At 42.9% G+C, this 23,485-nt stretch overlaps 1 protein-coding gene across 2 annotated transcripts in view; it reads right to left on the bottom strand.

The window, feature by feature from the left end:
- Positions 1–23,485, bottom strand: part of trabd2b (TraB domain containing 2B) — a 78,737-nt gene that overhangs the window by 10,290 nt on the left and 44,962 nt on the right. Inside the window, exons 3-4 of one of the 2 annotated variants that reach the window (XM_026157668.2) lie at positions 16,789–16,935; positions 11,075–11,249 (exon numbers count right to left, since the gene is read on the bottom strand). In XM_026157668.2, the coding sequence (XP_026013453.2) occupies positions 11,075–11,249; positions 16,789–16,935 (322 nt within the window). The remainder of the gene's footprint in view (positions 1–11,074; positions 11,250–16,788; positions 16,936–23,485) is intronic. The other variant, XM_026157669.2, reaches the window with a different exon arrangement.

Below are 23,485 nucleotides of genomic sequence, written 5' to 3'. Positions count from 1 at the left end.
GATTGACGTACGCCCTCAACCCAAGCAGAATGCCTGCTGGGCATAGTTGCTACATTATGGTCCAAACAAACACAAGCAGTTCCCTCAGAGCAATTTAAACAAGTGGGTGATCAAGAAATTGGAAGATGAGTTAAAAAGAGAAGAAAAGCGAACATCCAGGAGACATAGCCAGTGAATGGATGAGAAAGAAAAAGCATATTAGCTGACAAGGGTGTGTTCCACTTTTGGTTTGTTTGGAAATATGTTCCAGGACGAGGGCAAGCGCAGACAGAGATAATGTGGAAAATGTTACTCTCATCTTCACATGTTTGTAAATGTGTGTAGGTGTTAAATAGGTGACAAATTAAAGGAAAATATGTAAGGTGCTGGGCCACCATGACTCTAAGGAATAACTTCAATATTGCAATAAAGTATGTGAAGTCTACTGGACTGAAGGACACTACCTCCCCCCACCCAGTATCCCCCAGTGTTTTGATGATGCTGGTGAAAAGCAATGTCTAAACATTACAACATCTCTCATAGTTGTTTTGTTGACTTAGGAAACAAAATTACGCAGAGCCAACTCTGGGGGTGGTGGAGCTGGGTGGCTCTGAGCAAATACTGTGCTGGAAGTGCTCCACAGGTACATAAGAATATGATCTTAAAGAGGAGATAGACTAAACAGAAAGCTTGCTTTGCTTTTGTTTTTCATTGGTGGAGGATTTGATTTTAAGGAACTCTAAATCTGTCAAGTTCGTTTAGATGTTATGAGGATGCTGACATTTTTCCCAGGAGAATGCAGCTCATGCTTCAGTGCTTTTCTTTCTGCGATCTGCTTGTGCGTGAACCTGTGTGTGTTCGCATTCTCCCTGCAAGTTGTGCTCATATAATGTATATGTGTGCACCTGTTTGTGTTTTAGGGGAAAGTCCCTTTTTCCACTTTTTGTACTAAGACTATTTCCTTGAGCAAAATATGAGTAATGCAACAAAGATTTTAATAAGGTCGGCATCCCTGGGCCTCACTGTGCATTCCCATCTACTGTTTAACAGGAACGGGATCTCTCTATAAATCACACAGCAGAATTTGAATTAACAGAGCTACAAAAACAGCTACCCACAGTGTTCAGGAATAATTTCCTTGAAAACAGACCACGGCTTTTACATGATGTGTAAATTCCACCTCTCTTCTCAGGGAGCTCTGAGTTTCTAGAAGAAGAAGTAAAGGCAATCTGGAGCTCACCGCTCTCACCCATTCCTCATCTCCATAATGACTTCATTTCCTATGCATGCAGTAAGACGTCTGTCTGTCTTATTGCACTACACACCCCCCCCGAGGTGTTGTGAGTGACAGCTGTTGACAGGACTGTTAAAGGTTGAAATTCTGGTCAAATACGGAGATCAAGAAAGTTTCAGGGATCAAATCCAGAGGCTGACCGCTGCATGTGGCGGGCTTGACACACATCCATGTTAGAGAGACTGGAAGCTTCACTCAGCTCAGTGGTTGAGTGTTTAAAAGCCATTCCTTGCTTTCAAATATTTAGACTGCCTATGCTTGCTGCTTAAGTTTGTAAAGCTCTCCTGGTGGGCAGAAAGTGAGAAGCTGGGTGTGGTGAGGAAAAAGTAGAAAAGCACAGAGAGTTAAAAAAAAAAAGGAAGTAGTGGAAAATGTAGAAAACAAAGGCACAAAGAAAGTAAAAATCCCCCTGCTATTGACTGTTTTTGTTTCTGTAAGCTGTAGTCTCTGATATCTCATCGTACATACATGTAATGGAAGATGTGGCATTCTCTGCTCTAAAAACGTCTCTATGATGTTCGTCTTTCACCTTTCACACTGGTTTGTTTTTCTTCATCCATCAGTTAAAGTTACAGAGAGAAGGAATGATAATCTATAAATTATGATCTAAAGGAGTGCATATGTGTGTGCTGCTGGCAAACACCACACAGACACATAAGCTTAGAGATAAAAGAAAGTGCATGTGAGTAAATGTGAGTGTATCTTTCTGAGTTGGATCTGTTTGTGTTTGCAGAAACCAAAGCATCACATCACATCAGGCCGTCTGGTGCAGCACTCCATCACTCTCCTTCTTGGTCAAATAGACCTTGCACAGCCTGGAGGTGTGTTTGGGGTCCTGTTGAAAAATAAATGATGATCCAACTAAATGAAAATCGGATGGGATGGCATGTCGCCGCAGGATGCGATGTGGTAGCCATGCTGGTTCAGTGTGCCTTTAATTTTGAACAAATTCCCAACAGTGTCACCAGCAAAGCACCCCCACAACATCACTCCTCCTCGTCCATTCGTTCACGGTAGGACCCATGCATGTAGAGACCACCTTTTCTGTGTCACACAGACACGGTGGGTGGAACCAAAGATCTCAAATTTGGACTCATCAAAGCACAGATTCCCACTGGTCCACTGGTGCATTACTTGTGTTTCTTGGCCCAAACAAATCTCTTCGGCTTGTTGCTTTTCCTCAGTAGTGGTTTCTTAGCAGCTATTTGACCTGATTTGTCTTCTCTGAACAGTTGATGTAGCCACGTGTCTGTTACTGGAACTCTGCGTGACATTTATCTGGGCTCTAATTTGAGGTGCTGTGTGACTCAGATGAATTAATCCTCTGCAGCAGAGGTGACTCTTGGTCTTGCTTTACTGTGGCGGTCCTCATGTGAGCCAGTTTCATCGTAGCGTTTGTGGGTTTTTGCAGCTGCACTTGGGGACACATTCGAAGTGTGAGCAATTTTCTAGACTGACTGACTTTCAGTTCTTAAAGTAATGATAGGCTGTCGTTTTTCTTTACTTAGCTGATTGGTTCTTGGCTCAGGCAAGACACTAATCCCAAAGTTATTCACTGTGGCAAACAGGCAAATGGCATTTGAGATGCGCCAACACTGGTGTGTAAACCTATGTTTCTACAGGTGTCTAAAACTCCCAGACAAGAACACAATTCTGCCAAAAAATACATTTTAATTTAGTGTTTTAATGTCAGTAGCAGAAAATCTTCTTCATCTTTCAGTTGGTCCCTTTAGGAGTCACCAGAGCAGATCATCTGCCTCCATCTCACCCCATCCTCTTCTGTCATACCAGTGTAACTCCTGCATAGCAGCCCCATATTCAGCATAGCCTATATCCCTCATCTGCACATGTCCAAACCCTCCCAATCTTGCGTCTCTAACTATATCCCCATCTCATTATTAATGATTCCTATATTTCATTTGGCATAGATATTACAGGCCTGGCACTATGTTTCTGTCTTGTGGCCCAAAATCTTCCATGTCTTTAATCGGGATCGAGATCTGGTGACCATAAAAAAAAAAAAATTTCTGCAGTAATGTTTTAATCAGATCTGTTATTTAGCTAGGATAACAGTGAATATAGTCATTCACCAAGTAGAAAAACCTGCAGCATTATGAGTCTCTAAACGGGGACGTTAATATTCTTGCATTCCTGGGGCTACATAGTTTCTGTTGTGTGCATTTAGGTCAATTTTAACACTCAAAAGATCAAAGAAAGAAGCATTCACGTGTTTATGAAACGTAGCATTAAAGTCATTGGCTCTTAATAGGCAGTGGGATGTTCTTCCAGCTGCTAATGAAGTGTGTAATCTTTGAACAAGCTAATGAGCTATACTGATTTAATTACGATGAGAAATGCAGCCAGTGCAGTTAAGAGTTACCATAAGATGTTTTCACGCAAACTCACAGAGTTACATTCCTGAAAATTTACAAGACGGCATAACCTTACATGGATACAACAACAGAGCCTACGCTGTTCCTACAGCAGTTGAATGCTATTGTAACTGGTCACAGTTAAGAGATCCAAATGGGAAATGATCCTTCTTTAGTTTTGAATCATATTAGGGATTAAAGTTATCTGGCTTTGAGGAGGAAAGGCATAAGTATCCTTGTGCTCATCCACCAGATGCCCCTGTAAAAAACACAACGTTGGCTTCAAGGACAAACCACGCGGACGTTAAAAATAAATTTAAATGTGTGCTAGGCCCAAACTGTCAGCAAGGAAGCACTTCTAATATCTTTCTGTCTCTGTCTTCTCCACAGAAGAGAAAATACACACCCAACATCCAAAGCATTGCACGTCTGTCACTTCATAAAATAGATCCGCACTATGTGGAAGGAAAGACAGTATGAAGCAAGATGGAGATAGACAGCATCAAGGAATGGTGTTGGTTTAATAAAGGAAAAAGAGCAACAGATGGAAAGGACTGACAGTGCAGACCAGAACGACAGAAGCAGAACAGAGAGCTGGGGAGAAAGATGAAATGAGAGCTATGCAGACAGACTGGTGTGCAGGCAGAGACAGTCAGATGAGGGGAAGAGGCTGAGAAAAACAGATACGGACTAAGATGGGAAGAGCCATGGAGACAAAATGACATGCACGCCAGGCAGGCTCTCTCCCTCAGTCATCACTTCGACACCACAACACCACAAGTGACTGCAAAACACATGGGTCCAGTCTGCCTGCACAATGGGCTATTATAGGTCTGCACATCAGAACATATGCATAAAAATCAACTTCAGCAAACAGATCCAAAGTGGCTTAGACTCCAAAACAAACAGTACTACATGTGGACTTTTGACAGTAACTGCTCGTTTGGGTGATAAATATCTGCAGATCATGGGACTTTGTGTCACAAACATAAACATACGTGTAAGTGTGTGTATGTTTGCGAAGTGGTGTCTAGGCCGTGGCAGCGTCAGGAAATTCCATGGGATGTTTTTAATAAGAGCGGGCAGCGGCTGCCAGGGAACTGGCAAATGAAAACCTGCTGAAGCACACCACAGAGCTCGAACAACACACGGCCATGCTCTCACAGCACTCCTCAGCACAAATGATAACTCTGCATGTAGTCTGCATAAGTGTATGTTTTTAGTTTGTGTGTGACTGAGAGGAAGGCGACAGAGAGTGCATTTTGCCGAGTGAGTGATGGAAAATAGTTAAGGTTTGTATCTGTTTGCAATAGCAACAGACCAAGTATTCTGTGTGTATGACTTGTCTGTGGGTATGCCTTTCCTTTATTGCTTTCATCTGGGGCTGCTGTGTCATTTTGTCCATGGGGGAAACTCTGATGCTTTTACTGATCCTTACAAAGAACTCTACGTCATGTTACAGTGGGTGCCCGTGATTGGTCCCTATTACATAATACTGATAGTAATAGTGAACAGCAGTGACCATAGTGGTGCTTAGGAGCAGGATGGGAGACGGTGAGGAGACAAAGGGAAGGAAAAGTGGGAATAACTTCAGGTCCACTTTGACACTGGCTACAAAATGAAGGAAGTTAGTACACATATCTAACGTCTCAGAAGTATCTACAACAGGTAAAATGGAACTGCTCTAGAACATTTATGTGTATGTGAGTGGGAGACTGTGGACTGTAGGCTATCAAACCAATTCAGATGTTAGAATCAATACTTTCTTCACTAGCTAACCAAAACCCAAAATGATTTTTCTTTAGACTGGTAAGATGTACTGTTTAGCTATGCTGAACTACCCCCTGCACACAGCTAGAACCAGCCTAGTTTAGAGCTGTTTCAGTTTGGAAGCTTGTTTTGGCTACTGGAAAACAAAACAAAACAGAATATTGCTATCCATCAGTCAAAATAAACATTTTGGGTTCTTATCTCGAAATTTTGACTTAATAACTCAAAATGTCGAGATATTTGCTCAGTTTTGGGTTCTTATCTCGAAATTTTGAGTTAGTAAATCAAAATTTTGAGATAGCTAATGTGAAATTCTTATATAATTACCCCAAATTTTAAGATAACTTTGCAAAACTTTGTGGATTTGTTTTCATTGGGGGAAATATATACATACTATAGTTACAGTAAATGGCAAATTTAATCAAAAGGACACTGCTTTAATCATAATCAATCTGTATTGCCATTGAAAACAGGCTACTAATGAGTGTTATTAGTGTATTAAATGTCTACAGTACAGTCATTGGTTAAGAATCAAACAATATATGAGTATTTTGTGAATGATTTATTTGGAGGTGTCATTATCAACCACCGATATCATAAAGTCTTGGCCCAACAGTGAGACAGTAAATCCTCTCAGTCAGTTTCTTTTATATTGCCTGGGATAATTCAGTTATGCCTGCTGGAATTTATATAAATAACCTGTTTCTGAAAGTGAAGAAAATGAAATGTTATAACATGCACTTGCAGATGTGTGTGCAGAATTCAAAACTGAGAGCAGAGCAATAGAGGAAAAAAATCTTTTTGCAGTTAAAAAAGCGTACATTTTATCCAAAAAGGCACTTGTGCTACAGGAAGGTGTATGTGTGCAGTGAAAGCAAGGGCATGGGGGAGGCTGAGAGGTAAGGTGCTGAGCTGAGGAGAGATGGATTTCCTGACTGAACCACTTAATACACACATCGTACACTTTAATTACCCTGTGAAAAGAAAAAAATAACTATGACATCTGTAACTTTAGAGGGGCTTGACCTGAGAGGTGCTCCTGCTCGTTCTCACACAAGTTCTGTTTGTCCACTACATTCTAGACATAGTTAATGCTAGAAGTAAGTGATCCAAGGCAAATGCTGCTGAAAACGGCTCCTAATATGTATCTGCTGTAAAGCATAAATACGAAAACACCCACTCGACATGAACAGACATGAGCACACATCATGGCTCTGTCAGAAACAGTTCCATGTTAAGATTATTCCGTTTTGTCATCCACAAAAAAAAATGCTGTGAAGTAAGGTATATAGTCCACTGCCTTTAGTTTTTTCGGTTTGAAACACGTCATGTTAATGTGAGTTTTGAGATCTAACCATAAAGATTGGATTTTATGTGATCACATTATTGCACGCCCACGTTTGGCCTGAAAGTAGTTGTAATTCATCTCCCTGGGCTGTCTTTATTTTATATGTCTGGATAATCTTAACCCTCACACCCCCCGTCTTCTTAATTTCCCTTTATTACTCAAACTATGGTCTGTGGTTAGATTATATTTAGACCATAAGCAGAACACCATTCACAAAGCAGGCCTGCTCACCTCAAGAGGTTTTGAAAATCTTCAAAGGAAATGTGGGCAGGGCCAAATTTCTGGGAGCCAGTGTCGTCACTTAATACGTTCTGGCATCACTGAGTGATAAAATTTCATGTTTGGTTACAACTGGGACTAAAAGGGACAGTTACAGGACTGTAAAGACATGAGTCAATATCCTGAACACAGATATAAGACATGAGGATGTGGAAGCCTTCTGCTTAGAGCATGAGAAAGGTGGTTTGTTGCCTGAAAACAGAACTTAAGTCCTATTAGTTGTGGTCACTAGTTGCAGTATTTATGGCCTGTCACTCTAAGAGTAAAGATTTGTGTGGTGATATTATTGAAATATTTCGGTGGAAAATATTTCATCTTCATAACATTCTTTGAAACTCAATACTGCGTAAAAGTTTTGAGCCATCCCTTGTTTCTTTATATTTTTCTAGGAAAATTGGAAATAGGTCTAACAGTTTATGGAAACATATGCCAACACGTATGTTTGCCCATGTACAAAGTTTGTACAGTTTTAATGAGCTTTAAAGTCAACATTTAGTATGACCACCTTCATTCTTTAACTATAGGATTTCTGTAGTAGTCTTCAGGAATAGTTCACTGGGATTCTTAAAGGACATTCAAAGCTCTTCTTTTGATATTGGCTGCCTTTTGTTCTGTTCTCTGTCAAGATGATCCCACCCTGCTTCAATAATGTTAAGGTCCAGGCTCTGGGGAGGCCAGTTCATAACTGATAGTCTTCCATTGTGTGTTTTTCTGCCCAAGTATGCTTTTACTGCACTGGCAGTGTGTGTGGGATCATTGTCATACTGGAAAATAAAGCTACTGCCAGTCCGGCACTTTCCAAATGTTAATGCACAGTGAATCCAAATTTGACGATACTCTTCTACATTCATAATTCCACCAATTTTGACAAGATCTCAAAAACCATTGGCTGAAATTCAGCCCCAAACAATGACAGAGCCTCCGCTGTGTTTTATAGAGTGTAGTTCCTTTCTCCTGATCTCCCCGGTACATGTTGATGATGGCTTGTTGACAGTGACTCTTCCACTGAGACCTCAGTGACCAGTAGATGCATCATCTGAAGGGTCAGATTCATCTGTCAGGTCCTCAGAGATGCATCTGCTGGATTTTTTTCTTCTACTGTATCATTACTGTAGTTGTCCATCTGCTGTAGATAATTTTAAGGCCCAACATAAAAAAAACAAACAAACCAAGAAACACTGATCTGAAAAGGTCAGGTATAAGGACTGAACTGGAAATCAGTGAAAAAGCAAAGAAAATCCTTTAAGTACCTTTATAAAGCCTGGAGAGCTATTACCTGGAGAAAATCCAAAAAGTCTGGTCCCTTGGAAACAAAATATCATAAAAGTGGGGGTGGCTTCAGACTATTGAACAGTATTGTATAACTTTGTGGCCTTTTGAACTCCCCTTCATTTACACATACTATATTTATCTAAGTTTCAAATAGCATCTATGTTTTATGGCTTCCACTGTGCTAGGTTTGACAAATTTCTCTAAAAGTTAGTAATAATTGATCAAAAGTATTCTGTAATAGTGTGTAATAGAACAGTCCTGTAAAATTCCATGCTGTAATTACTCAGTATTTCCAATTTAGTGTGACTGTTTTTGAAGAAAGGATCTCTAGTACGAGCACATAATTAGCTGCTGCTATAATAAATCAAGTGTGTGTGTGTGTGTGTGTGTGTGTGTGTGTGTGTGTGTGTGTGTGTGTGTGTGTGTGTGGACCCTGCAGTCTAACTGTAATGGTTCCTATCACTTCACACCTGCTGTCACTTTGTTACACACAAGGCTAAAGCGTGCAGGTGACCTGAAACACATGTTCACCTCATATCTATCCAGGCCACGTGGAACACACTGGAAAGTTAACACAAAATGTTTAATAGAGACTAATCTTGAACATAAAGCTGCATTAAAAAAATATTTTAATTGACTTAATAGAAAAAAAAATGCAAATTCACAATCGTGGCTTTACCTGTCCGAGATAATTTAAGACCCAGATTTTCCTCAACATCCTGGAAAAGATATATATATGTAATAAATAGCATTATTATATAGCATTAAAGCAGTGAGGGATGAATAATTTCAGTTTTATGTGCTGCAAACCAGTGTTTTACTCTTATTCAGAATTGTTGCTATGAACTGCTGGTAGTCTGTTTAATGTAAGCTGGCTTAGTCTGACACTCAGCCACACATGCTGACATATTTAGTTACAGATGGCTTCTTTACTGAGCACCATCATTTTCTCAGCACTGCCCCTCTGCTCATTTAGTTACTGTATACAAACTCACGTCAAGGAATTCCTTTGTGAAAAACACTCATTTTAGACGGTGAATTGAGAAATATGTGCCTTGGCAGAAGTTCATTCAAACGTTGGAAAATAGTTTTCACATTCTCTCACTCTTTTTCAATGTTTTCTATACACAACACTACAAACTGTGACAGGTAAAGTGAATGACATCTCTTTAACACGCAATGATCTGCTGAGAAACTTAGATCTACTTTAACATGTAACACCTCCCAAACGGCTCAGAAATAGCTAAAGAAACAAGAAGAAGAGCCCAGAGATTGACCCCTACATTTCCATGAAAACCCCAATCCACAACCAAAAAGATGCATTGCCAACATCCTGTGCCAGACACCACAGGACAGCCTTCAGAATTCCCTGGTCCATGCCCTGAGGCTTCAAAGCTGTTTTAGCACCACAAAGGGATCTGCACAATGTTAGGCAGATGGCTTTTAATGATATGACAGACTGCTCTATATACCAGTCGTGTTCTGTCAGGGCAAGGCAGGTGGGCATTGCTTGCCCAGTGAAATCTACAATTAAATATAGACACCATAAGTGTCTGTCATTGCTCTTTTGCATCCACCCTTTAAATTACTGCCATCTTGTGGTAGCAATTTGTCTCATCTTTCCTCCGCTTGCCTCCAATTCCACTAGAATCTGTTGGGCATCTCGATTTTATGGGTGCTCCCCATTAACAGTAGCTTGAATTGGGCGAGAGATCAGCAGCTTCTTCTGGTTATTTGTACACTCACATTGTGGATAAACATGTTTTCTTTAATGGATGACTGATGGGAGAATAAAATGCAGTATCTTTGCTTGTCTTTTTGTAAAAGTCACCACATGCCACTGATATATATTTTTTCTTCATGTATGTACACCATTTATTATTTAGTAATATTACAGAAATCCGTTTCTCCACAGAGTCTGAGCACAAATACTAACAGTGTTCAGCCACATCTGCACGGACACACAAATAGCAGCTGGATGGTGCAACAGTGGCCCTGTCCAAACTGCACAAAGAGCAGAGGGAGTAACAAAAAAAAGGAGCTAGGCATTCAGTATTAATCATTCACTGTGGCGCACACACACTCGCATGCATGCACATACACACATCCTAGAGGTAGCGCCACCCTTTTTCAAATGCACGCAGGCACACAGCCATACAGTAAACAAAGATACCCACCCACCACCTGTTTTTGTGGGCAAACACATGTGTTTGTATATTCTCAAACGTACACACACACACACACACACATTTTCCTTAGGACACACTACACTATTCAGGAAACATTACCAGCATTAGCCAGGAATGCTAATTGAAACAAACAACTCACAGTTTCTTCATTTCTGAGATGGGAGTTGGCTGTAATTGAGACTTCTGTGTATGTGTGTGCACGTGTGTGTACACTTGGACAGATTCACAGTTTTTGAATGCCAGAGATCTGGGAACTATTGTACACTATTATTGTCCTGCTTTTTTTTCTCCAGTTTTGCTTTCAAGCAGAAAAGAGAGCAAATTTGTTCACTGTAAGCACACTTTAAAACTGACAGATTCTCTGTTCCAGACCAAAGTAAACCTGATCTATTCCATTTTTCAGTTACATGCAAATGCATACTCCCTGGAGTTGCTCTCAACATGTAGAATAGAGAAGAATCTCGTAACCAGCAGGTCAAAGGTCATTGCGTGAGTTCCTATAACATTAAAGTTATTTCTGCAGCGTTAAACCGATACTATCCTACAAATCCAATCTGTCTAAGAGTCTTACCTGCACCAAAAGCAAAAAAGTAAGTCTGGTTGGGATTTCTCTGCAGCAGGGCAGAAACTCGTCGTGCCATTCGCTCGTTGCGTTTGTAGATCAGCTCCTGGCGGAAGTAGCTGTCAATCTGCTGAGCCGTCATGCGGTCATGAGCTGGCAAAGAGCTGTTGATGAAGTGAGGCAGCTGAAAGAAAGAAAAAGACCGTGAGAAAAAGGACTTTCAAAGCCTTTGTGGTAAAAATCCATGGCAGAATTAATAGTAAATGAATCACTCAAATTTTAAATAAAACATAAAAAGAAAGAAAGAGCGTTAAAGAAAAGTGGGATGGAAAGAAAGAAGAGGGCTGAATGGTGGTGTTGGTGCCCATGTGAGTGTGACACCTGGCAGCCAGAAGTGTTTCTGATGTGACAGCTTGACAGAAACTGACCAGCGCAACGCCCTGCGCTGTAGACTGATCTTTACATGAGAAAGCATTAACAAATGAAGGAGTTGGAAGGAGAAGTGTCAGCGCCATCTGTGTGTGTATATAGGTTTAACATTTCTGTGTGTGTGTGTGTGTGTGTGTGTGTGTGTGTGTGTGTGTGTGTGTGTGTGTGTGTGTGTGTGTGTGTGCATGTATGACGAAAACTGTTTACACAAATGTGTTTATAGGTGTGGTATGTGCGCTACATGAAAGACACTACAAGTGTGTATGCCTCAGTTCAATATATTGTGAAGTGTAAATGTGTTAATTACTGTTTGATACATTAGCAGCCAGACAGACAGAGAGACCTGGCTCTGTTCCACTTTTTCCTCCATCAGTCGTTAATCTGTGAAGATGAGTGGGGGGGGGGTTGGCGGTGGACTCAGGATTTGAGATGTCCAGTTCCTTAAGCCCTAGGATAGAAAATGTATCTCTCTGTATCTCGCCCTCCTTATATGACTTGAATACATACTTTTAGATTGATTCCCTCTACAGATCTATCACACACTGACAGTAATAAAGATATTTTTGTAAATGTAAGCACTATTTTCTTATTGAGCTAGATTTTTTCCCAATATCTCTCATTACATTCCAAGGTAAATAAAAATCTGCCATAACAAGAAAATTGGAATTTCATGGAAAGGCTTTTCTCCTTGGCTGGTTATTTACTAAGGGTCTAATTATAAGGCATTCATTCAAAGCTCTTCTTTACTTACAGAGGACGCAGTGTAAGCAACAGAGAAACATCAAGTGATGAAGATCTTATTTAGTTAGTAAAGTTGTTAGCAGTTTGTTCCACTCAGCGGCTGATTTAATTACTTAAGAAAGTGATTACTATGCAGTCACACTAATATAAACTAATCATTACCTAACAGTTTGTTATTATATCTTCCAGTCTGTTCTGTACAAAGTCATTGTATATAGCCCAATCTTACTTTAAAGTAGGACAGATTTAAATAATGGTGGGAATGTAGAAACAAAGAGGTTGGTTTTCATACTCTACACATATGCAGATGTGTTTAATCTGGATTTGTATTTAACTGTGACAAGGAACACTCGTGCAAGCATGCTATTGCTGTCTAGAACTGAGCTACAAGTTTACACAACAGTAGAACAGCTGCAAATGGTGCGTAAATTAGCATGTGTATGTGTGTGTGTCAGGCCTGAAAACATGAGGGGATTTATTGTACCACATGTGAACGAGGTGCACTTCAGAATCCATCCAAAATCTATACGATGTTTCCTTTCAGTCACACCGTCTCAGTCTGTTTTGATTCATACTTCAGTTATCTTAATTTACAACAGAACACTGGATAAATTTCATTTGTTTGTTACACAAATATACATTTCCATTAGTAAACATTTTCTCATTCCAGGATTTAGAGGTTTGTCATTTTTTCCATAGTCTACAGTTGGAATATATATTACTCTGCTTTTCTATAAATGTCTCATACTATTATTATATCCACAAACAAATCTTCACTGCTTCATTAACCTTCTGGAAGTTATGGAGATTTTTGTAAATATATTTTACAAATGTGATAAACTTCATCATGTGCTACCACTTCCAGTGGCGATATCTCTTTATGTACTGTTATATTGTGATATTAGTAAAAAATAAAGGCCAGGTGCTTAAAGGAAGTTTTATTTAAGCGCTGTCCATAAACCTGAGCCATTTCCACACATGTACTGAAGCCCTGATCTTTTCTAGGTCTCGCAAGACGGAGCCACATGTGAGAACTCAAATGTCTCACGCAGTCAAGTCATACATGTGTTGTTTTCAACCTGCCAGAACACTTTTACAGAGTTTGTACAATGTTGGCCTGAACTGATGTATAAACCAAGCAGATCATATCAATACTTCATTTACTGCTGGTTAATTGGTGTCATATGCACTGCCTCATACATGAATACATCTATCCAGCCAGCTACCTTAGCTAAATCACACAGTATATATGCCGCAGCGCAGTGGACTATTCCTTCGTGTTTGCTACATGTGACAAAGGACAGCTTTGGAAAATATCTTTGCCTCATTCTTCAGAAACTATGAAAGGTTTATGTGTGAAAACAGTTTTAGAATAAAAGATCAAGAAAAGAACCTTTCCCTCAAATTCAGGGTCTGATTAAATTTGAACGGTTTGTATGCCACTGAATTAAAATACATGCTTTTTGTTATAACCCAGCAGTAGAACAAAAAAGGCAGAAAGAAACAAAAGCGCATTTACACAATTATCTGTAGCCCAAGGCCTTTTTTATCTGTGTTTTGTCAGGGTGAATGACGCAGGTTTACCCAGATTGACAGCTCTATACGATTCATAAATAAAATAATGCAAACTTGGAAGAAAGTTATGGAAAAGTTTAAAGAGAGAGCTGAAGAAAAAGGTGCAGAAAGACTTCATGGCTGATGAGAGAGGATCGTGTGAGTGTTTCAAGACAAGGAAAAAAAGGGTTCGGTCAAAGAGGGGTCAAGGTAGGAGTGTAACGGTAAACGCAGATAAGTTATCACATGAAAAGCCATTAGCTGCTCTCTATCCCAACGTCCACAGGAAACACATAGTGACAGCAAGATATTTTCTCCCTTCCCCACCACTGGTACTGCTCTGCACTCATGTTCTCGTACATATCCTGCCAGCCGTTTACTTCTATTTTTTCCTTTCCCTTCGGATTCAGCTGTTTGAAATCCCCTTTCTCTTCTCTTCTGCTCTTTCTTTCTTTTTTTTGTAGCTCTGATGATATCGTGGCACTGAAGTGATAACAACTTGTAGGGACAACCCAGAGTAATACAGCATTTAAGAACATTTTCAGTCATATATTACCATATAAATTATGCAGAAACATAACAGATGTGGAAAACTAAACCTTTGAGACATAATTTTTCATCTTGGCACATCAGTCTACATTTTGATGGTTTACATCTCCAGGTAACTTTTGCCTATGTCTTTTGTTTTCTTCATTTTTTTTTATGTGTTTACTTAAATGAATGCATTCATCTTACTTCTTTTGCATTTCAGTTTTTCTTCTGTCTCACTTGCACTCTGTTTTTCTGATGAATTTGGGACCGGTTGAATGCTGAAACACATTAACCTCTCTTACACCGTTCCACTCACTTGTGGTCTCTGGCCTGCCATCGGCCTCTTTCTTATTTGAAGAAGATTGAACTGAAAGAGCATCAGGGGTGTCGGAGCGGGGGCCACTGGATTAAGTCCTATCTATCAAAAAACACCTGTCCTTTTACAGCTCTGGAAGCTCACATTCACACAGACACACAAACCTGCAATAGATCATTAGGCTACAGAAGTGAGCTCTGAAGTCAGGCATCTGATTGCTGTAGCATATGTTGGGGAATGTTAATACATGTTATTATGACATGAGGAGCAGGGGCAAACTGGTATGAGTTAAACTGCAGGTGAAATAGTGGCTAACAGCCCTTCATGGCTCACAGGAAGAAAAAGGTGTATAAAAGCAGACAATGAGAGAGACAGGCATAGAAACACGGAGAAAAAAAAGCAATCGCATGTCATTTGTCAGCGCTGAATTGTAAAGGCATTGTGAGTTTGTGTGTACAGTAAGTTTTTTCATATAGTGTGTGTCTCTAGTGGATATGATGTGGAACTCGAGCAGTGAGTTGAGGTTACATGGTCTTTTGGGTTTAATGGGACTTAAGGATCAGTGAGGAAGGTTGACACAGCATAATTGACTTATGAGGAGAGCGTTTGAGCAAATCTGCATTTAAAAGGCAGAGATGGATTGAGAGCCACTACATGTTGTGTCTACCACATGTATTTGTAGGTATGTGTGCGTGTGTGTGTGTGTGCGTGTACTTAATGCCGAATGGCCTCTTGACAGCTGGGTATGAAGACTGATTAAGAGACCATCACCAAAGGAGCAAAGGCTATGTTAGGAAATAAGTTGGAGGAGGTTAGATGGTGTATTTACAGTGGAGTCCAGAGCTATTAAAGTGTCAGACTATCAAGTAACTTGAGGCTGAGAAGGATTAATATGGCAATGTGCAGATTTGTGGAATTGACGTGTAAGCCCAAAAGTTAGAGGTGACGATAGTGTAATGGCACAGAAGTGGGTATGAGAAGTTTGCCAACTCAAATCGAGGATCTGACAGATTCAAGTTCTGAGCACTGTTACAGATGTTTTGCTACCACTAGCTAGTATTTTCTGTGAGGATTTTTAGTGAATCAGGAACGATAAGTAGACGATTCCCTTTTCCAGCAAAACATAGCTAACTTAGAAGTTCAAAGGTTCGCCTTTTTTCTGCTTTAAAAAATTGCAAAGTTAATAAATAAATATTTTGGTAGTTTCTGCAAATGAATTTAAGAAAGTTGTCTTTGATGGTTAAAAGTTTACAGCAGGGTATCAAAGCAAGTCTCACTTGCATGATACCTTAGGTCACTATTAAAAAAGAAAGAAAGAAAAAATCAGTGACATGACCTAAAACACATATTCATATAGTTTAACATGTTTTTATGCCTGGAAGCAAACCTGGAACCATTCATCATTGTTTGGCAGCGAATGCAGGTTCCCATTCTTTTCAGTTCTCTCGGTAGAAAAAGAATGAATGTGTAGGTCTGCAGCTTAAATATAGTGTGCAGAGGATGATGTTACATGCACAGGTGTGATTAATCTGGTAAACTGTACTGCACTGAGTATGCAAGTGAGTTGAGATCAGTGCAGAATCTTCAAAACAGCTAGCTCTTAGTTTGCCTAAAACTGGCTGAGAGAAATTAAAAAACGACGGATTATGTGACAGTACACTTTAGGTCATTTTACTTAGTAATGCAAAAGTAATGAAATTAGTTATTCTGTCCAGTAAGTGACTATGTAATGTAGAAAAGTAACTTGTAATGTGTAATATCTTACTTTATTCAGTAACAATCCTAACATTGGCAATGTGATACCAGCATGAAAGTAACTTATTATCCAACTTTTTCACTGTAGCCAAACATTCCAACTTTACCAGTATGTTGCTGTCTGACCATGCAAAACTTTGGAATTTGGAAATATGTGAGAAATGTTGTAAAACTTTGTAAGGTTTGACAAAGTGGATTAACGGTATTAGATCCTTTGTATTATATTAGGCAGGCAATTTATTTTAGAGTCTTTATGTTGTTTCTTTTTGCCACAAAAAACTTGTTTTAACTGGTTTTGAAGAATTTTGACACAAAGCTATTGAAATCAGTCCTAAAAAGTGAACCACAAGTGATGATATTTTTTACAATGGGGTGAGCAGTCCTTAAATGAATCAACCTGTGAGGTGTCATGGTTTAAGATGATAGCGCTGAGGTCACCACAGTTGTAGTGTGTAATGAGGTCCTCTGTGGTGTAGGAACCTTGGAGGCTGCCCGCTCGAACACCCTCGTGCTGCAGCAGCGTCTGGTTCAAGGCAAACAGCACCTACAGGTAGAGACATGGAAACATACGAAGGGCGCTGTTACTTTCTGCATCCACAAACTCAGTTTCCTCTGCTGTGCACCCAAGAGGAATTTGCCACAAAGGTGTAGAAATTGTGCAGGCGTAGCCAGTGTTCCTCTTTAAAAAATATATTGACCTTAATATACAATGAAGCTATTATACTCAGTGTCTGCTGCAGAATACTTATTCTTTTGCAGGGTTTTCATTTCTTTCAGGAAATTTTCATACGCTTTTCATACAAGCTGACTACAGGTAAAAGCAGACCACAAAATGCATGGCAAGGAGCCATTGACTTTTTCCTGAAGGAAAGAAAGAACAGGGAAGAAAGGTAGAGCTGAAGAGATTGAAAGAGAAAGAGGCCCTTTAAAAATAAGCCTCCTTTCTCTTTCACCAGGACCAGGTTGCAGAAAATTTATAGCACCCATTAAAATCGAAAGTAAACCCTCTTTAGAGAGAATTTATAGCGTGCAGCCGCTAGCCAGCCCAAAACCTCCACAGCTGTCCTAGACACCAGGGGTTAATCTCCCTGCTCCCACCCTCTACAATCTCACGCCACTTCTGACTGGCCTGGCAATCAAGACCGACCTGTCAGTCAGTGCTAAGCTCTCTTACAGGAACCAGAGGTGCATTTGAAAGAAAACGTTTTTTTCTTCCTGTATTGTATTGCAATTCACATAGTTCTACATTGCACCCAATAAGACAGAGGTTTCAGCTGATGTGATTACAACATCAACATATCTTCAAACTAAACCAGACTGATCCATGCCTGTGATCCTAATTGCCAAGAAACCTGACTAGTGCTTTGGAAAATACTGCAGGGAGAACGTCAGCATCCAGCCCCAGATGATTTGTAGAGCAGCTTAAGACCGATACAGCTGCACAACTGATTGAGCCCCATGTCAAAATTTTTAAGTCGTAATTCCTGCAATTAAGCAGTGTTTTCGCAATCATATATGCCCATATTGGGCACATTGCATGTTTAAACTCCATGTAACCTTTACGTTGGGATAATCACAACCAAGCTCTAAGCTCAACCTTGTGACTCTCTCTCCTTCTCTCTGAGGTTATTGTGTTTGCTAACAAGTCTTGTGGGCTCCTTTTCACTTTAATCCGCTTTTGTTTCATAATGCAAGGAGACAACTGATGAGCTAACGGCACACATAACTCTGTCATCATCCTGTTTTTTGTCTACTGCATCCTCCTCTTATCTCTCTGCCAGGGCCTGATCTCTGTGCTTTTCTTCCTGTTGTATAGCAGGAGTCAGATCTTATATATTTGTTTTGACATGTTTCATCCAGCATATTCTTCAGCTGTATCCAACACCGTGCTGTCACCCTGCCAGAGGCACATAAGAGTGCCTTGATCAAACCTGTGACCATTTCAGTTCTGTAAACATATGACTTCGAGGCTTTCTTTAGCTTATATTTTAACACAAGACTTCTCAAATCCAGGAGCCCCACTGCTGCTGTAGTAATGACTCTGTATGACTCAATTTTTGTTTGCATCAGAAATGAAGTTCATTGTTCTAAACTCCAGGTAATGTTGAGGTGTGATGCCAGACCCAGAGGAGCGAATGCTATCTGGTCCATCGCCAGTGTAACAGCAGTCTGGCGAGGAAGGAGCGGCTAGCCGGTCCAGCGGGCATGTGGTGTGGAGGTTAGCCGGATAACACGGAACCAGTCGGTTAAATCCAATAACAGACCTTTATTCGCCGTCAGCAACATTACACTTTATAAGCCAGGTCTCCTCGGCTGTACTCGTCCGAACCTACATGCGCGGGGATTGGTACCACCAGCGCCAGCTTGTCACAACAGTAAGTAAGGTGCTTTCTTGGAGCATGGAACATGAGCAGCATGAAATGGCTGCCGCTAACAACTCACACACCCACTAGGAGACCCCCACAGCTACTACAATAGTTGGGCAACCCCCCCTAGTGGTGCTATAACCCAAAAGGTTTGTTACATCACCCCCCCGGCAATTCGCAGGCTGTCCTCAGCCGGACCCAGGTGACCCTCCTCCCGCTACCCTTCTTCACTATACATAGTTACATTAGGTACTAAGCAGGTTGTGGAGGAATTGTTAGACATCCTTACCTTATAGCATTGGTACAGTCAATAAACAAAATTAGTGCTTGAAGCAAACAATATAGAACATGCAGTATTACTGCCAATCCATCTTCCAGAGATGGTCATAGACAAGGGAAACAGTCAGACATACAACACAACCGGTCACTCAAATCAGTATAACAGAAAACCAAACAAAGGCTCTCACGGGCCACGATTACCAGGGCTCAGTGGAACAGAACAAGTAATCACCCCTTATGAACAGAACAATTACAGCATGTACATGTATGAAACCAACCCTCAGTCAACATTGAGTCTGTCCGTATGATGACGGTTAGTCCACCTGGTAGCAGTCCAACCCTCAGTGATTCTGGGGCACTGGCGGGGTCTCAAATGATATTGTTCCCCCTTGGCCGGTGGCGACTCAGAGGCGCCCTCAGCGGGGTGCCCGCCTGCTCCGATATCCCCTGAACTCGGGAATGAGGGCTGTTCCCCCGTTTCAGTCTCATCCAGGCTCTCCTGGGACGAAGTCCGGTGCCCTGAAGGAGATGTGGAGTCCCAGGAGTAAAATGGCTGAACGTTCACGACGTGGAAGACTCCTGCGTCTTCACCAGTGTCAATCTTGGCTAATCTGTAGTTGACCTCCCCAAGCTTCTGAGTAACCCGGAGGGGCCCTGTAAACAAGGGTGCCAGCTTGGCCGTGAAGCAAGATTGAGCGTCCGATCGATGATGAGCTTTGACTTTCACCAAGTCTCCGACTGCATAGGTCATCGGCCGGCGTCTCAGGTCGTAGTAGCGTTTCTGCCTAGCATGGCTGCGAGCCAGTGTCTCCCTGGCTCGATCGTGGGCCTCCTGAAGCGACGCTTTAAGGGTCTCCGGATAGGGCATGGATGACTCCTCGCTCTCTCCAGACGGCTTAGTAAGCAAGTCAAGGGGTGTCTCCAGCTCCCTACCATACAACATCATAGCAGGGCTGAGTCCTGTACTCTCATGGGGGGCTGAGCGCAGCGCGAAACAGATTTGGGACATGAACTTATCCCACGACGCGTGCTTATCGCCCACGTATGCACGGATGGCCGTTTTGAGAGTTCTGTTCACTCTTTCGGTCGCATTAGTTTGCGGATGATACGCCGTCGTGAGGCGGTGGGTGGACCCAAGAGTGGAGAGAACAGAATCAAACAGCTCACTGACAAAAGGTGAGCCCCTGTCCGAAATAAGGTACCTAGGGGCCCCATGCCTAGCAAATACCTCGTTAATGAACTTACTGGCTGCCACTCGAGCCGTCGCATCCCGAACCGCACACACTTCGATCCACTTCGAGAAATAGTCTACGAAGACCAGTATGTACAAGTTCCCCGAAGCGGTGCGAGGTAGTGGTCCGACAAAATCGACCCCTGCGTATTCCCAGGGTCGCTGGGGCGAAATGGGGACCATGAAGCCCGCTGGCTTTCTTTGACTGGGTTTTGTGAGTTGACATACTGGGCACGACAAGACATAGCGTTTAACTTCCGATGCCATCTTGGGCCAGTAAAACCTAGACTGCATTCTCGCTAGTGTCTTAGCAATCCCCAGGTGACCTGCTGTAGGGTGGTCATGATAATAACCGCACAGGGTACCCCGGAGAGCCGTAGGAGCATACAGCTTCAGCTCCTCCTGGGGCCGAAGACTGCGCTTATGTTTCGGGCCTCGGTAATAGAGTAGGCCGTCATTGACCACCAAGGACGGTGAAGGACTGGCGTCCGAACCCAGATTGGGGGAACACTCCAGGTCTCGGAGCCTTGGACCTGCACCTGGGTCATCTAACTGCAGCTGCCTTAGTTGTGTTCGGTCCTCTAACAAAAGGGGAGGCTGGGCACGAAGATCCATGCCCCACATGACAGCATGCTCCGGCAAGATTTCAATAGGAGGACCCTCTGGTGCAGGCAGTGGGTTGCGAGACAGAGCGTCTGGCACCCTGTTGTGTACCCCCGCCTTGTGTACGATGGTAAAGTCAAAGTCCTGCAAGCGCAGGGACCACCGCGCCAACCGGCCAGTAGGGTTTGGGCGTGACATCAGCCACTTAAGGCTGTTGTGGTCAGTCAAGACCGTCACATGAAGCCCTTCCACATAGGGACGAAAGTGTTCTAAAGCCCAAATCACAGCCAGACACTCCTTTTCTGGCGTAGAGTATGGTTTCTCTGCCTTGTGAAGAGCTCGACTTGCGTAAGCGACCGCTACTTCCCTACCCTCTGCATCCTTCTGCATTAAGGCCGCCCCCAAGCCAAGGTCACATGCATCCGTATGGATGAAGAAAGGCCGGGAAAAGTCAGGGAGTGACAGGACAGGCGCTGTCGCAATGCTCTGTTTCAGGAAGTCCATGGACTCCTGACACCTGTCATCCCACTGAAAGGTAACATCCTTCCTTGTCAGGGCGTGCAGAGGTTCTGCATGGCGAGCATATTCCTTTACGAATCTGCGGTAGTATCCCGTCAGACCGAGAAACTGCCGCACCTGTTTCATTGAGGACGGAGTTCTGAACTGCATCACAGCCTTGATTTTGTCATCGTCCGGTTTAATGCCATCCGGGGTAACCCGGTAGCCCAGGAAGGTGAGCTCCTTCAGGCAGAACTGGCATTTCTTAAGCTTCAATGAGAGACCCGCAGACCTAAGTCTCTCAAGGACCTCCCGCAGGTCCAACAAATGCTGTTCGAAGGTAGGGGACACAACCACAATGTCGTCCAGATATACAGCACATGTCTTGTAAACAAGGCCGCTGAGGACGTTGTGCATCAGCCTCTGAAAGGTGGCTGGTGCGTTGCAGAGGCCGAAAGGGAGCACGCGAAACTGAAACAGCCCACAATGGGAAACAAAGGCTGTTTTAGGACGTGAGTCCCCTGAGACCGGCACCTGCCAGTAACCCCTCGCCAGGTCCAATGTTGAAATGAATCGACCTCTCGCTAGGAAGTCGAGAGACTCATCGACCCGCGGTAAGGGGTATGAGTCCTTCCGAGTCACCTGGTTCAGCCCCCTAAAGTCCACACAGAACCGTGGGTCAGCGCCCAACCTGTTAACGATCACGACAGGTGCGGCCCAGGGGCTCATGGACGGTTCAATTATGCCATCTTCCAGCATTTTCTGGACCTGCTCTTCAATGAGTTGTTTCTTTGCAGGGGAGGTGCGGTATGGGGGGAGGTTAATAGGCCTCGCATCTCCCGTGTCGATCACATGTTCAGTTAAAGACGTGCGGCCCAAATGACCATCAAACATGCAGCTAAATTGTTCAAGGAGGACAACTAATAGTTCTCTCTGACTATCTGTTAGGTTTGTCTCCAGAGCTTTGGTCTCCAGCGAGGGCTCTACCATGTCAAGCGTCATAATGACATTATCATCGCTCAACAGATCAACTGAGCAACCCTCCTCTTCATCCGCGCCTGGGCATGGACTGTCGTCCATAACTACGGTTCTCGAGGGGATGTGGATTGTCAAAGAGGCCCTGCTCATAAAGTCCATCCCTAAGACAAAGGGGGACGACAAGTTGCGGATGACAGCAAACCGGTGATAAAACCTTTTGTTCAAGAACCCTATGGGCAGCCATGTAACACCCTCCGGGAGACAGCGAGCACCGTCTACTAGGCTCACCGGTGGACCCATCCACTGGTGGGTCCTGCTGGGAGACAAGTTGTTCTCCAAAATGAGTTCAGCCCGCACAGCAGACAGGGATGCCCCTGTATCTAGCGTAGCGTTCACTGCCACTGAGTTGAAGTTAATTTTGGCTTTCAGTGGGGTGTTCCAGTGTGCTCCAGACTCTACATCTTCCATGTGCCCCACAATGCCTTGCACAATCTGGTGGGCATCATGCGGGCGAGGCATACTTTGTGAATGGGGGGAGGGCTGCCTCATTAAAATGTCCTCCCCCCCCGGGGGTTTCCCGACTGCTGACTGGCCGCACGAGCTGCCGGCAGTGAATCCAGCCCCTCAGCATCGGCCAGTTCCAGGCCCGGTGGTGGTCCTGGAAGAGGTCGGTGGGAGGTTGCCCTGGGTCTGGCAGCACCTCGTTCTTTTGGGGCAACCCAGGTGCAACTTGGGCACGTGCGTGTGGTAAACCCTGGGCGGGAGCATTTAAAACAATGTGGTTCTCTCGCGCTTGCAACACTAGGAGATGAAGTAGGGGTTGAGCGGCCAACTGGACCTAAGGCTGTGTGGAGCTCGTGCGCGCGAAGCAGTAGGTCCATAACCGACGGGACCGGCGTACCGTACAACGCAACCCGATATTTCTCCAATGAATGTTTACATATGAGCTCGATCTGTTCATGCTCCGGCGGCGGGCACCTTAGCTTATTAAACTCACCGAGCATGTGAGCTACAAACGTTGGGAGGGGCTCCTCTAGTGATTGGACGCGATCGAGGATGCCCCGCCAAACGTGCTCTTGGTTATCAGCTGACACAAACACTGATTCAAAAAGTTGGTAAAAATGTGCCCATGTAGTAAT

This window comes from Astatotilapia calliptera, chromosome 23, assembly GCF_964374335.1.
Source record: "Astatotilapia calliptera chromosome 23, fAstCal68.1, whole genome shotgun sequence".
NCBI lineage: Eukaryota > Metazoa > Chordata > Actinopteri > Cichliformes > Cichlidae > Astatotilapia > Astatotilapia calliptera.
Note: the sequence above shows the minus strand (reverse complement) of the source record. Positions and strands in the feature narration are given on the sequence as shown.